General features: G+C 35.0%; 1 protein-coding gene across 1 annotated transcript; it reads left to right on the top strand.

Moving 5' to 3' along the window:
• LOC136821003 (uncharacterized) lies at nt 1-9,895 on the top strand. The gene is made up of 5 exons (XM_067077236.1): nt 1-53; nt 7,366-7,431; nt 7,751-8,371; nt 9,384-9,534; nt 9,729-9,895. The coding sequence occupies exons 1-5, from the start codon at nt 27-29 to the stop codon at nt 9,893-9,895; spliced, it is 1,032 nt and encodes a 343-aa protein (XP_066933337.1). The 5' UTR covers nt 1-26.
• Nucleotides 9,896-14,367: the final 4,472 nt, after the last annotated feature.

The raw sequence follows: 14,367 nt of genomic DNA on the forward strand, positions 1-14,367 counted from the left end.
ATTTTTTTTGAGAGGAAATCAGAAAGATGGACACAGTGGATCTTACCGAAGAGGTACGTAATACTTTTTTATCTTCATCCTTTTCAAAGTTTCAAGCAGCACCTTCAATGATACTCTTATCATGGGGCTCTCAGCATCCAGTCCAGTCGAAATTCCCTGTAAATCTGTGCTGAAGAACTTTTCCATTTTCCTGAAAACCTAACAGTTACATCAATATGCCTTCTTACCTGTCTTTAAAAATATAAATAAAAGCAATCACGGAAAAGGACTCGAAAAAAAAAGACATAAGTGTGAGAACAGAGTAATCAAACTCGTTAGAAAAAGTACCATTAGAAGTCATAAAAAATCAACTTGAATAAATGCAATCGAAATTCCAGAGAACTTCATAATTCCCCAAACAACATTACATTACTATGTCAAACTCCCATCACATAAATCTTACAATTACGTCAGAGTAGACTACACTCGCCACCGAAGGGGTTTATTTGGAAAGGGTAATTATATTTTATTGTTCGCTTCTTTTTTAAAGATTCGCCGGGTTGGAAAAGTATGAATTTCTTTGTACATATTTTACCTACCCCAAATATTTAGGAGGCTGAGTTTTAAACGAATTGTCAAGTTGAAACGAACGATAAATGTATGAAGGTCTGTTTTATTTACCCCCTGGTGACTTAACAAAAGAACTTAACTCGATGTTACAATCCAATTATTGAAAGTTTGTCTCTGCCTTTTTATAATGAGCGAGACATACGTTCTCTGATTACGCAATTTTCATATTGACATTTTTGAGGCATTTTGATGTAACTGCCTAATCTTTCTGTCACTAAAAAATATACTTATTATAGCTTACAGGTTTTCCTACACTTTATGCTACTTCTGAAAATCTTGTTAACCTTTTTTTGTGCTTATTACTTACCAGCATACTTTTGCATCCGTTTTCTGTCATACTAGCCTTTGCAAGTTTGTTTAGGCTGTAAGTCCTAATGCCATTACATTTCAAGGTTTTCCTTTTACACGATCAATTAATTTCATTTATTTTCTTTTTCTTCCTCGATTTTACATTTTATGAATTTTACAAATATATTATATATATTTGCGAGGATAAAGTGTAAAAACATTTTGCAAATTAAATTATATAGGAATATATATAGAAACCGAAATAGAAATAGAAACCCAAAATTACCGTTTATTACCAGACGGTGTCAATCGAACAACTTTGAACAAAAATCGCAATCGAACCAATCGAACGTAATCGAACGCGATCAAATAATTGCAATTCGATTGTCGAACGTAATCGAATCTTAATCGAACGACCGAATCCTGGGTAATATTCGATTGTGTTCGATTGCGTTCGAGTAAGGTTAGATTGGTTTGATTGATAGTTGACTATATTCAATTGGTTCGATTGATTGGCAATTACATTCGATTTCGTTCGGTTACGATTATGTTCGATGAGTTTGATTGCGATTAAATTAAATTGGATTACCCCGTTAGAGCTTTCTATAGTGTGGGCGGCCGAGCGCTTAAGTCCCGTACGAAAGTGAATAAAATCTAGTACTATTGAATCAGTCGAAGATAATCAAATACAATCGAATGCAATCGAATACAATCGAACGTAATTGAAGCAATCGAACGGCAAGTCCTGGGTAATATTCGATTGCAATTCGATTGCGTTCGTTAAGCGAATTGCAATTATTCGATTGTGTTCAATCGCGTTCAATTGATTCGGCGTTTGATTCGTTCGATTGACATCGTCTGGTTATTAGGCACCTCAAATTTCTGTTTACTAGAGGCAGAGTGTAGTTACCCAAGAATCCGGGGTTTCGATCTGAAAACAACTGTATGTTTGGCCAAAATTAAGGCCTTTAAAATCTACCCTTACAGTGCAGGAAAAAAATGGCTCAAAACCGACCCTTATGCTGCAATTTTTCTGAAATTTTTTGCTCTATACAGGGCAAAACCTTTCGTAATTTTCTAAAATTTACCCTGAAATTTTGTATATATTTTCCCAAATTTTAGACCCTTACAGTGCACCTCCTCTCTCATTGACCCTTACAGTGCACAATTTTTCCTAAAAAAGGGTATAAACCAGGCGGTCGGGCTTGACAGGGTCTAGCAGTTAGTACTTAACACCCATGACGCTTAGTACAGTGGTGGTCCATATTTTCAAAATAGGCAAAATGCAGTTAGTACACCCAGTGCAAAAACAGGTGGTATCCTTGGGGATTTACAGCAAACTTTGTGTACTAACTGCCAAAAATGAAGCTTTCTTGGCAAAGGAAATTGGGATTTTGAGAAATTGATTTTTAATTTTTTTTCAAAATTTAAAGAAACATTTCAATCTTAAGAAAATAAATTTCAAATTTGAAAATAAAAAATCACATTTCTTTCTAAAATATGTTTAATTCTTAACATAATTTCAACATAAAAAATGTTGAAAAGTTTCCCCAAACTTTTATCCATCGTTTATTATCGATCGATTCGCCGGAAATGATAGATGAGTATCAACCCCTGCTTGTGTATCAACCCCTGCTTGATAAGTAATTTATCTATCACATATCGATCTGTTCTGATTATTGATCCTATCGAGTCTGACCGCCTGGTATAAAGATTGACCTTTTTCAGAATGCGATACCATTTTGATTCCATAAAATAGCAGCCAAAACCATAGTTCGAACCCCCCTCCTTTACAAAGGGCGGGGGGGTAGAGACCTTTCAAAATAAGCAAAAAGGGAGGAGTTTAAAAAAAGCTGCTATAAAGGGAGGGGTAATAAGAAAGGTGGGGGTAAAATTTAAAAGGGGGGGGTAGGAAAGTCTTCAAATCTTTTACTAAAGCTTAATTCAATTTATTTTCAAAGAAGCTGGTGTTAAAAAAAATGTAATAGTTGATGGTACTATTTTTTCAACCATCATATGTAATTCAATGTATATTCAGTCTTATTGAGAAATAGCTTTGTGATTGACCAAAAACTGGGGGTAGGGCTTTTTTCAATAAGTGAGGGGAACCCTAAAAGGTGGGGGTAAAAATAAAAAGTGAGGGTGAAAATAAAAAGTGAGGGGTACAGAACCTTTTGTGAACTATAAAAAAAAAAAATACTGCATGATAACCTGATAGTAGACCAATTTCCACGCCTTTTATTTTTAGCTTAATATGGGTTACTTACTTACTTGTGTTACTTGTGTGGTTGTTCGAGCATCCTGCTTCAGGTAAGGTTCTTGGTGAACCACGCCTCTGTGTGATCAATCTGTCGAGAGAAAAAGAATCTCAGCAGATATTTTCCATGTCAATTATTGAATTGGAATTAGCTCTCCTGCACCCAGTATATCCATGGATCTGGGGTTCATCTGGGATAGACTTAAGGTGTGTGTCCAGGGCTCTTTTGAATTTATCGATAGAAATGTTTTTGAGGTTTCTGATGCTCTTTGGCATAGCATTAAAAAGTTTTGCACCTTGCACTGCAAGTGTGCTGTCTCTAAATTTTGATGTTTGGTTCTTTGGAATTGACAGTGTACACATCCGGCCCAGCCGGGGGTTTTCAGTGGTTTTGATACCATTTACAGTAGGTACAATCTTTTCCATCACCTTCCAGACGTACATTATTCTGTAGCGTTCTCTTCGCCTTTGAAGTGAGTAAATTTTTGTCTGTTTTAGACACTCCCAATAATTGTTTGGGGTGCCATTTATCTTTCGTAAGAAGGACTTTTGAATATCTTCAAGTCTCTGAATGAGACCAACTGCATTTGGGCTCCACAGAACGGAGCAATATTCTAATATTGGTATCACCAATGATTTATATAGTACGGTCATACAATTTAAAGATCGTGAAGAAAAAGTTCTCAGGATCCAAGATGTTAAGTTTCTAGCCTTTTCGATTACTGCAGTAATTTGCTTCTGAAATGTGCAATTACTGTCCATAAGGATTCCAAGGTCTTTCACAATATCTTTGTTTTCAATCTCAACACCAGACGGTGATGTATAGCTTGTTTGAGTCTTGATCTCATGGTTCTTTCCATAGCGCAAGAGTTCAAATTTTATATCATTCAGCTTCATGTTGTTGTCATCGGTCCATTTATATATTCTATCAAGATCTTTTTGAAGTAGGACAGCATCTTCTAGAGTTTTGACTTCCTTTGTGGCGCGAGTGTCATCAGCGAAGGATTTGAGAAAGCTGTGCACCACTTCCTTGTCAATATCCCCAATCAATATGAGGAAAATCAAAGGTCCCAAAACACTACCTTGAGGGACTCCTGAAATGACCTGTTGTGATTCAGAAGTGACACCATTCACTAGCACTGATTGTTTTCTCTCTGTTAGGAAGGACTTTAGCCACTGTAATAATTTTCCATCTATTCCTAGTTTCTTTTTTATTTTTCGTAGGACAATTGAATGGTCTACTTTGTCAAAAGCCTTTGAAAAATCTAGGTACACAACATCCGCATTAGCACCTTCGTCCAATATATTTAGTATCAGGTCATATTGTTCCAAAAGCTGACTCAAACATGAACGCCCGCTTCTGAATCCATGTTGATTGGGATTGAACAGATTATTTTCATCCATGTGCTTTACAATATGTGCTCTGAGTACTTTTTCAAATATCTTGATGACATGGGATGTTAGGGCTACTGGTCTATAATTTGATGCCAGTGATCTACTACCTCCTTTGTGGATTGGTGTGATTGTGCATCTTTTAAGTTCGTCTGGGACAATCCCTTTGTCCAAACTTTGTCTCCAGAGGATACAAAGAGGAATAGAAAGTTCTTCTTTGCATTGTTTGAGAAAGGTTGCAGGGAAACCATCGGGACCTGGTGCTGCAGTTTGGGACAGATCATTGATTGCTTTTATTAAATCATCTTCTGTAACTTGTAGATCTGAAATGATATCTACGTTGACTTCATCATTTTCACTCTGTATTATATCGAATGGTTTTGGTGCACTGAAGACGGAAACATATTGTCTTGACAGAATTTCAGCCATTTCTTTGCTTCGTTGCGTCAATTCACCATTTGTGTTCAGCAGAGGGCCAATTTTCGTTTTTATCTTTGCTTTCTTTCTCGCATAAGCAAAGAAATATTTTGAGTTTTTCTTTATGGAATTGATTGCTATATTTTTCAACATAACACTTGGAATCCCTAAATGATTTTTGTAAGTCCTTTTCAATTGTCAAAAGTTCCTTTGTTATTTTAGTCTTCTTTGATTGGGACGTGCATTTTAAAAATTGCTTTGTAATTTTTCTTCTTCTTTTCGTAAGAGATCGGCGATATCTTTCAACTTTTGATTTCTTCCTGGTATCTTTGGTTGTTCTGATTGGTATTCGTCCTCTGCATACGTCCAAACATATTTGATTGATACTTTCAAGAATTTCTTGTGGATCATCACTGTTAAGTTTTACATCCCAGTCAATTTGATTCAAATCTTCCTTTAACTTATTCCAATCAATTTCATCTGAGAAGAAATTCAAAGCGTTGAATTTGGAACGTGGTTCTGGTTTATCATCATTACTAGAAAAATTTTGAACTTTGAGCCTAGTTGATACCATAACAATACTGTGATGTGAAGTGCTTTGTAACACTGGTAAAATTGAGTAGTCATGTATAAGATCTTCATTATTTGTGAAGACAAGGTCTAGGGTGTTCCCATCTTTGTGTGTGGGTTGATTGACATATTGGGACATGAACAACTCGTTGCAAAATCGATTTAGATCATTCAGCATTGATCTTTCTTCCATAGAGCATCCAGTTTTGGGTAGTCCATCAGGCCATGTTGACTTTGGAAGATTGAAATCGCCACCAAAAATTATGTTTGGGACAGGTTCCAAGGCGGAAAGGGCTTGTTTCGCACCTTTGAGCGGTGTAAGAAGGTCTTTAGCTGTTGATGGATTTCCATTACTCTTGTCGTCAGGCTGTCTATATATTACAAGCATAGCCAAGTTTTCAGTCTTTGAGTAAACACAAAGGAGTTGTACACTTGGTGATTTATGGGAGTAGATTATTTCACATGAAGCAGCTATATCATCTCTTATGTAGAAGCAGACTCCTCCAGTTGCTCTCCCTCTTGATTTTTTCTTGCGTGATGAATCACATTTGAACAAAGTATAACCTTCTACTTTTAGTTCAGCATCTTTATGGTTGTTGAGCCATGTTTCTGATAGGCCAACAAACAGTAAACTTTTATGACATATGTTATTTTCGATAAAAGGAACTTTGTTTGGTACAGTTTGCGGGCACAGTCCTTGTACATTAAAAAAAGCAAAGTTGTTGATTATTGGAACTGAATTGGATTGAAGTTTGCTTGGTGAGGAATTTGCCTGATCATCGGTACAGTTGGCATAGGAAACTGGGGTATTTGAGAGGTTTGCGTCTGCTGAAGGTGATGAAGATGATTCTCGATCGAGGTGATCTTTTTGTCCAGTGTCTCCATGATTTCTTCCTTCATCAGACGGACAATCTCTAAAAAATGATCTGGTTCAGAGGATTTGATCTCATCATCTTTTTCTGCCAATAGCTTGCTGTTGTTGTGAGCTACTGTGTTTTTAACCATAATGGGTTCTCTTCTGGTTCCCTTCACATGAACAAAACGGCAGGATGTTGCGAAACATTCTCCTTTTCGTATTGAGTCGAAGCACATTTTGGGATGGAAATCTTTACATTTTTTTCCAAGATTGCATCCTCTTAAAAGCGTCCACACACCAAGCCTAAAAGTACAATGCAATCATTAAGCTGCAAAGTCCGAGAATATCAATAGCTTAATGATTGTGCATGTTTTTTCTTGCTTGGCGTGCAGTTACTTGTATAGCAAAATAAGATAAAAGTATAAATAAAAAGATGCGCTAACAAATTGATCCTCTATCAGGTTATCCTGTCACTAAGATTATGTAATGTTTTTGGAGTAATTACGTAATGTTTTTGCTGCAAATTTATTATGGAATCAAAAATGGTATCGTGTTCTGCAAAAAACCTATTTCAAACACTGATTATCAAAAAGAATTTCCTTTACAAAATCTGGCTTTTTTCCAAGTTCATAACAAGGCTCAAATCCTGTTACTGCAGGGTGTATTGACTGATTTTCTGTAAAAGTATTAAGTATACATATCAATATCAATAAATATTTTTTCAAAATTCAAATTTTATTGCCATTTTATACTTCCAAAGCTTAAAGTTTATTTCCGAAACAACAATGTATTTTCAGATTCCTGAAATATTAAGATTAATAAGATGGTGCACAAAAATTAGTTTGTATGAAAACTCTCATCTTTAATTTCAAGGTAATATGAAGTTTGCAAACTTAAGATTCTCGATTGCTTTTGAGGGAGGGAAAGATGTTTTGATGGCATGTTCTCTTTTACTAATGCACCTTTTACCTTTTAGATTGTTGAATATGTTTCAAAGCTGGGGTACAGTGAAGAAGTAACAGCCAACATAAAAAAAGCAAAGGTAAAATGAATTACTGCTGGCATTCGCTACCTAGCCATATTCCCAATAAGGTTTTGGGTCAATGTCCACCATTGTCTCATTGCTATGAGATTATACCTTCTCTCTATTTTCTTTTTGCAATACATACATGAGGTTGATATCTAAAAATTAATTGATTTTTGTCAAATTAACAATATGTGAACTGTCTATGTTATTGCATCATCTTTGACCACCATGTTTACCCAAGGATCTGGAATTTTGTTTATCTTTAAAGTTTTTATAGTTTTACACTTTTTGCTTTTCATAAACTAAAGATCAAACTCTTCTTTTTGTGTTTCAGCTGTCGAAGTCTTCATTTCCCTTTTTCAAGAAGGAAGACTTTGTTTCAATGGGGATAGCTCTTGGACATGTATATCTTCTCATGGAAGAATTTTCATCAAGAAACCCTCAAAATAAGGCAACGCTCTTGCAAAACTTGATACAGGATGCAAAGACTTCTAAAGACTCGAAACAACTTCAAAGCAACAAGAACAATAAAGTAAAAACAATAAATGCAATCCTGAATTGGTATAACTATAACTGGAAGAAACTAAAGTATTCATTGGTCAAGGAATTACAAGGTGGAGGGAGACGCGCACTTGCTTTGCCGCTGTCTTCTACAATGAATGATGTCCTTATCAACGCAAAAAAACTGTTTTTCCCTGATGAGAAAAACATGAAGGGGAATATTTATGATTTTGAGGTGTCACTCTGCGACTTCAAAATGAGCGAATTTACTACAGCAGAATTTGACAAAACGGTTAAAGAATACAGAGATGAACATAGGCTTTCACACAAAGAAACACGATTTATTCTAAAAACAAAACAATTTGGTAAATTCAAGCGGCTCGAGAATGCACACAATCATTCAAAGCTATCAACAAATGATGATGTCGATGATGGTTTTATCCCCAAAAAGCAGGTACATTAGCTTTATCATTGCATATAAAACAAAACCCACGTTTTTTATCCAAACAGGTCTAAAGTGAGTTCATGGACTATTTATTAATAATTTTCACCATTTTTGGGCTTACACTTAAACATTTTAGTGTAGAAGACAGCCAAAAATGTTATTTTTTTGGGCAAAATACCTAGTTTTCCCTTGTTTTTTTTTCAGGATTTTCTGAAATTTCCACCCTTAGTTCACTTCTTCATTTACCAACTTTTGCAGCGCATTAAATATTTTGAAAAGGGTACCCTTAGGGTCTGCACATACCTGTCAGTCATTTTTCCAGCCCCCCCCCTTAGTCACTAAAATTAAAACCTAGGCTACACAGGTTAATTTTAAGATCTTGATTACACGTGTTTTTTTCTTAAGCATAGGAATCCTTAGAGCTGAGTTTGGCATATGCCTAAATTTTTATGGTTCTATACAATGGGGTTATACTTTTTCCTTTTTCAGTATACAGTAAAACTTAATAAAAAGTCCATAAAAATTCAACTTTTGTGACATAACTTTGAGTGCACCTCTTTTGATGTTTTGGGTCGGAAATTTCCAGATGGGATTTGGAAATTTTCAGGTTTTAGGTGGGAGAAACAAGTTAAGGTGGGGATTAATTTCTTTAGGTGGGATTTTTGGTGTTTTGATAAAAGTTAATTAATGTTAGTTTTTTCTTATTTCCAATTTAATTATAATTTTTTCTAAATTTCATATTCTATAAATAATTCTTTTACTATACTAAACTTTTCTCCTTTTTATTTTTAAACAGTAAGAATTTTTGTTTAGTTAATCGAATTAGTATAATTTTTCGTGGGGATAGCATTTTTAGCTGGGATCTGGTAGTTTGGATTGAAGGTGGGAATTTTAGGGTTAGGTGGGACCTAAATTTTTAGGTGTGACCTGGAACCCCCTTTGCACACTATGAATAATTTTTTATCACCTTCAAGTTTTCCTTGCATGATGAAATTATTATTTTTATATTTCATTTTCACAGAAAAGAGAATACGAACAAAACGAGATTGAAAATAGATCGAATGAGAAGGAAGACGAACTAGACGAGGTTGAAAGCAGATTGAATGAGAAGGAAGACGAATCAAACAAGAAAGAAGCCAGATTGGAAGAGAATGGCAACAGTGATCTTTCTGGTAAGTTAGCCTGGTCAATGTTTAGTGGTGCTTAAGCTCAATTGGAGCGGGCTTTGGTTAAAAAAAAAACGGGGCAAAAGGTTGCCCCCTCTATCTCTAGATTGGCTTGACTTTTTGGACCTACCCCAAGTTCCAAACCTTTGATTTGTCCATCAGTCCGTCCGTATATAATTTTCATATGATATTTTCTTTAGTATTTGACGAATCAAAGAAGGTGATTGACGAAATTGATCTAACTGGGACAGTTTTTGACCTAACTACGAACTCCCAAGAAATGATGGATAGCAACTTCGAAGAATTGAATTGTGCAAGATTGAAAGCCTCTGAAAGATTTTCAACAATGGCTGTTGAATTTGTCTGAGACAAGATTTATGACCAAATGACCGATATGTATCAAAAACGACACAGTGTTTTGAACAAACTGATCATTACTATTTTTGAAGAAGAGGGACTTGGTGATGGCATATCAAAAGATGCATACTCAGAATTTTTCAGCCAAATGTACGAAAAATTTGATGGAGAATTTGAGAAGGTACCAACAACTATAGATGAAGATGAGCTAGTTATCATTGGTAGGATAATCTCCCATGCATTTATCACGTATGGAGTCTTTCCATTACAAATTAGCTCTGCTTCACTAACATACTATCTGTATGGTGAAGCCTCCGATGATGAAATTTTGGACAGCTTCAAGAAATTTTTACTTCCGAAAGAAGCTGATCTTTTTGAAAAGTTCAAAGCTGGGCAATCTTCGCTTGACGTTATGCTTGGCCTCATTCTAGCTGAGTACAACATATTTACAAAGCCCACTGAAGGAAATATCAACCAACTTATGTTAAAGGCAGGCAAAAATGCTTTACTACGAAACCCTTGCTTCGCATTCCAAAGTCTCGTCAAAGGGATGAATGAAAACCCTATTTGGAAAAGGTTCTCCAAACCGCATATAACGGCATGGTTTGCGTTAAATCAACCAAGTCCTGAAAAGTTGATAAAATGTCTATTGGTAACCGAAGAAAACAAGCAAGAAGGAAAAGTGGTTACCTGGCTACACAGGTATATCAGAGGTTGCTCTAAAGACAAGCTACATAAGCTGGTACGCTTTATTACTGGAGCCGTCTCCATCACTCCAACAGCCATTATCAAAGTCACATTTGTTGATCAAATGGTTACTTCGCTGCGTCCAGGGAGTAAGACATGCTTCAAAATCTTATATGTCCCGAGACAGTACTTTTCTTTTACAAACTTGAAATCGAATTTCGATTTTTATCTTGACAGCAAAAGTACTTGGTCTGTCCATGATTAGATTCTAGTATTTCTTTAGGATTTATGCTTTCTGTTCTTTAAAAAGTCGTTGATATTTTATTTGTTTACGTTTTAGTGTCTCATTATTATGCTTCGTAGTTGCCACTTTTGTTAAGGAATATGTGTCACTGAAGAATAAATTCACAGGAAAGGTTTTTTGCAGTGCGTTTTGGTAACTTTCAAATAAAACCAAATTTGTGAAAATTGAAGCAAACAAAAGAGAGTGCACACTTATCCTGAGTAGACTTTAATGTAAACTAAACTTGCAACAAAGTTTGAATAAAAACCAACTGGTTTTTCTTTGATTTAAAATCCTGTTCATCAAACCTCTTTTCTGACAACTTAAGTGTGAAACAAATAACATCCAAAAAACGTTGATAGTTAACCCCGAACTCCAGATTATTGCTTCTGGTAGCTTTTTATTTTTGTCATTATTCATTTTTTTACATACAAATATTTTTGTTGGTGCATCTAAAACAGAGAGTATTTTTCTTTTGAAATTATAGTTTAGATTTTACTCAAATGGTTACAATATTACATTATTTACAACATTGAGATATTTTTATATATTTACATCTGGTACTTTTTTCTTTTGATAGTATTTGTAAGGGAAAGGGAATAACTAGCCTAAGTAAGATTTTTTTTAAATATAAAATTGAAAAAAGTTTACGACACTTTACCAGTTACTGCTTCAAACTTGAAAGGGCCATCCAAGTTTCTTACAGAGCCTTTACCTTAAAATAATGGCACTGAGCTGAAATTTGAATGTCAAACGTATCAATTTAACAAATTTCACAAAAGGCACTTATAGCCCAATCGAAATTTAGAGACCCAAACTTGTGTTGCTGCCACAATTGCCACAATTGTCAAAAACTAGCAACAGTATTCTGGGATGCATATTTCCATAAAGACATTTTCTTTTGTTCCTATTTCTTTTCTTCTGTTACGGCTTTATTTGTTTAAGTTCGATTTATTCAGGAATAGACCAGCGGCCGAGGCAGTGGATTGTGTCACTTCGTAGGGCACCCCTTAGATCAGGGCAAATTTTTTATATTATGCTCCTAATAGGGTGTAGAATTAACAAAAAAAATTTGCCCTTCGAATCTCCTGCAGTTTTCGAGTGAATCGATTTTTAGTTAATCGATAGAACTTATCAAGGGTCCCCCCTTTACTAACGGTTTTTTCGAAGTCTGAAAATCAAATATCTGAGAATACCAACGGATTCAGCATGAAAAGTAGATAAAGAAAATGGGGTTATTTGTTAAGTTTCGAACACCTGGTGCTGAGAAATGGCATTTTTAAGGCGAAAAATCGATGTTTTTGGCGTTTTCCGATGACGTCAGCATTTTCCTATGAGCATTTTCAGAAAAAATCATTCCCACAACTGGATAGCCCTGAATTAGAAGTATCCAAAAATGGTATGGTTTGTTAACTTTCGATGTCTAGATCTCGAGATATTTTAGTTTAAATATTGAAAATTATCGATATTTTTTGCTGAGTCAGCAGTTTTTCAGCATATTTATCCACCTTAAAAATGAATTATCTCGAGATCTATACATTGAAAGTTGACAAACCATACCATTTTTGGATACTACTAATTCAGGGCTATCCAGCTATGGGAATGATTTTTTTCTCTGAAAAATGCTCATAGGAAATGCTGACGTCATCGGAAAACGCCAAAAACATCGATTTTTCGCCTTAAAAATGCCATTTCTCAGCACCAGGTGTTCGAAACTTAACAAATAACCCCATTTTCTTTATCTACTTTTCATGCTGAATCCGTTGGTATTCTCAAATATTTGATTTTCAGACATCGAAAAAACCATTAGTAAAGGGGGGACCCTTGATAAGTTCTATCGATTAACTAAAAATCGATTCACTCGAAAACTGCAGGAGATTCGAAGGGCAAATTTTTTTTGTTAATTCTACACCCTATTAGGAGCATAATATCAAAAATTTGCCCTGATCTAAGGGGTGCCCTACGAAAACCATTTTAAAGGCCTTTTTTGAATCTCGGACGCTGGTCTAGAAGATTTAGAACAACAACTATGCACAGTTTTTAGGAAAATATCATATGAGAACTTATATGTTAGAAATTTTTACTGTTAAATAGTTCAAAAGCAACCATTATATTTATATATAGATTTATGGCATTTTATTTCTACTTTTATCTTTATTTTTGTTACTATGAAAAAAGAAAGAAAATACTAAATCATTTCAGATTCTTTTTTGATTTACTGGTACCCCGTTTTGATCCTACCCTGGGAAGGGAGGAAATTAACCCATGCCAGTCCGTTCGTTCTTATGTTACCTGCTTTTCAAGAGATTGCCTTATTAGTTTTTTGATTTTTTGCATTCAATTTACTCAATAATTCATTATTCAATTTTCTTTACAGAAAAAGTTTTTAATGGTGATGCCCAAAACTTAGCTAATTTCCAAAAAAAATCATTTTTTGAATGCGGAACTCCTTAAAAATCGCCAGAACAGCTGAAAACAAGCGTGTTTTTTCGTCATTTGCCGACTATTCTTGATATGCGTAAGTCATTTTTCTAACGGAAAAAACCGGGAGATGTCCCCTGCTGTTTGTTACACAGATATCTGTAAAGCCCGAAGAGCTAGATAGGCAACTTTAAGCTTTCTCCAGCAAAAAAAAGTGAAGCAAAAATTTGACTTTTTAAATTTCGTGCCGATGGATAGGATCTAGCATTTTAATTGTTTTCGGAGCAGGAGATAAAAAAAAGTAGGCGGCAAACGCTATTTCACATCTCTCAAACCGGTGAAATTGCATATTTTAGTCACGTGACTTTGGTAAGAAATCCTTCCAAACCTAGGCTTCACTTTTCGATAAAAGCCGCAAATCTAGCCCTTCGGGCTTTACAGATCTGTGGTTTGTTACTACCGTAGAACCGGCTAACAATCCAAAAGTTCGCTCAACAATCAAACGCGCCCAAATCGCAAAAATTTGGATAGTGCACTATACCACGAAGCTATTAAAGATAGAAGGTGAGAAAATGCCGCAGTAATGACCTAAATGGTAGTTCAAATCTTTTATAAATCTATTCAAAGCGGCTTTTTTGATATTTTTTTTCGACCGCGAAAATTAATTCCAATAAGGTAAAACTTTATAAGAACAGAAAGAGAATTTTCGTTGATTTTGAATTACTTAATTTTAAGAAAATCCTTGTTAAAATGCGCTTCGAAATACTTGCGACTGATGTAAGGCTAAAATGATCAAGTAATTTCATAAGGATGCATTTTTAGGCCAATATTTTGTGAATACTGAGAGTTTCATCACATTTTCTTTGAAAGTTTCTTCTACGGAAATATTCACGTCTAAAAGGGGGGTTTCAAATTCGGACAAAAGATTGTTACAAGGTAGCCTAATCGTAATATGTAATTCTTTTTTAAATCTATCGATAGTTTTACGAGCAGTGATCCCTAGAATTTTGGGGTATTGTGCTTATTATAGCAAGTTGTGTTTAATTTATCACAAGAAAGCTATTATCTTTCAATATACTTCTTAAAAAAGT

This window comes from Clytia hemisphaerica, unplaced genomic scaffold, assembly GCF_902728285.1.
Source record: "Clytia hemisphaerica strain Z4C2 unplaced genomic scaffold, Clytia hemisphaerica genome assembly, whole genome shotgun sequence".
Classification (NCBI taxonomy): Eukaryota; Metazoa; Cnidaria; class Hydrozoa; order Leptothecata; family Clytiidae; genus Clytia; species Clytia hemisphaerica.

Coding starts and splice junctions, on each gene's coding strand:
- LOC136821003 (XM_067077236.1), top strand. CDS start 27: ATGGACACAGTGGATCTTACCGAAGAG. Junction 8,372..9,383: donor GTTTTATCCCCAAAAAGCAG/GTACATTAGCTT, acceptor TCATTTTCACAG/AAAAGAGAATACGAACAAAA. Junction 9,535..9,728: donor TGGCAACAGTGATCTTTCTG/GTAAGTTAGCCT, acceptor TATTTTCTTTAG/TATTTGACGAATCAAAGAAG.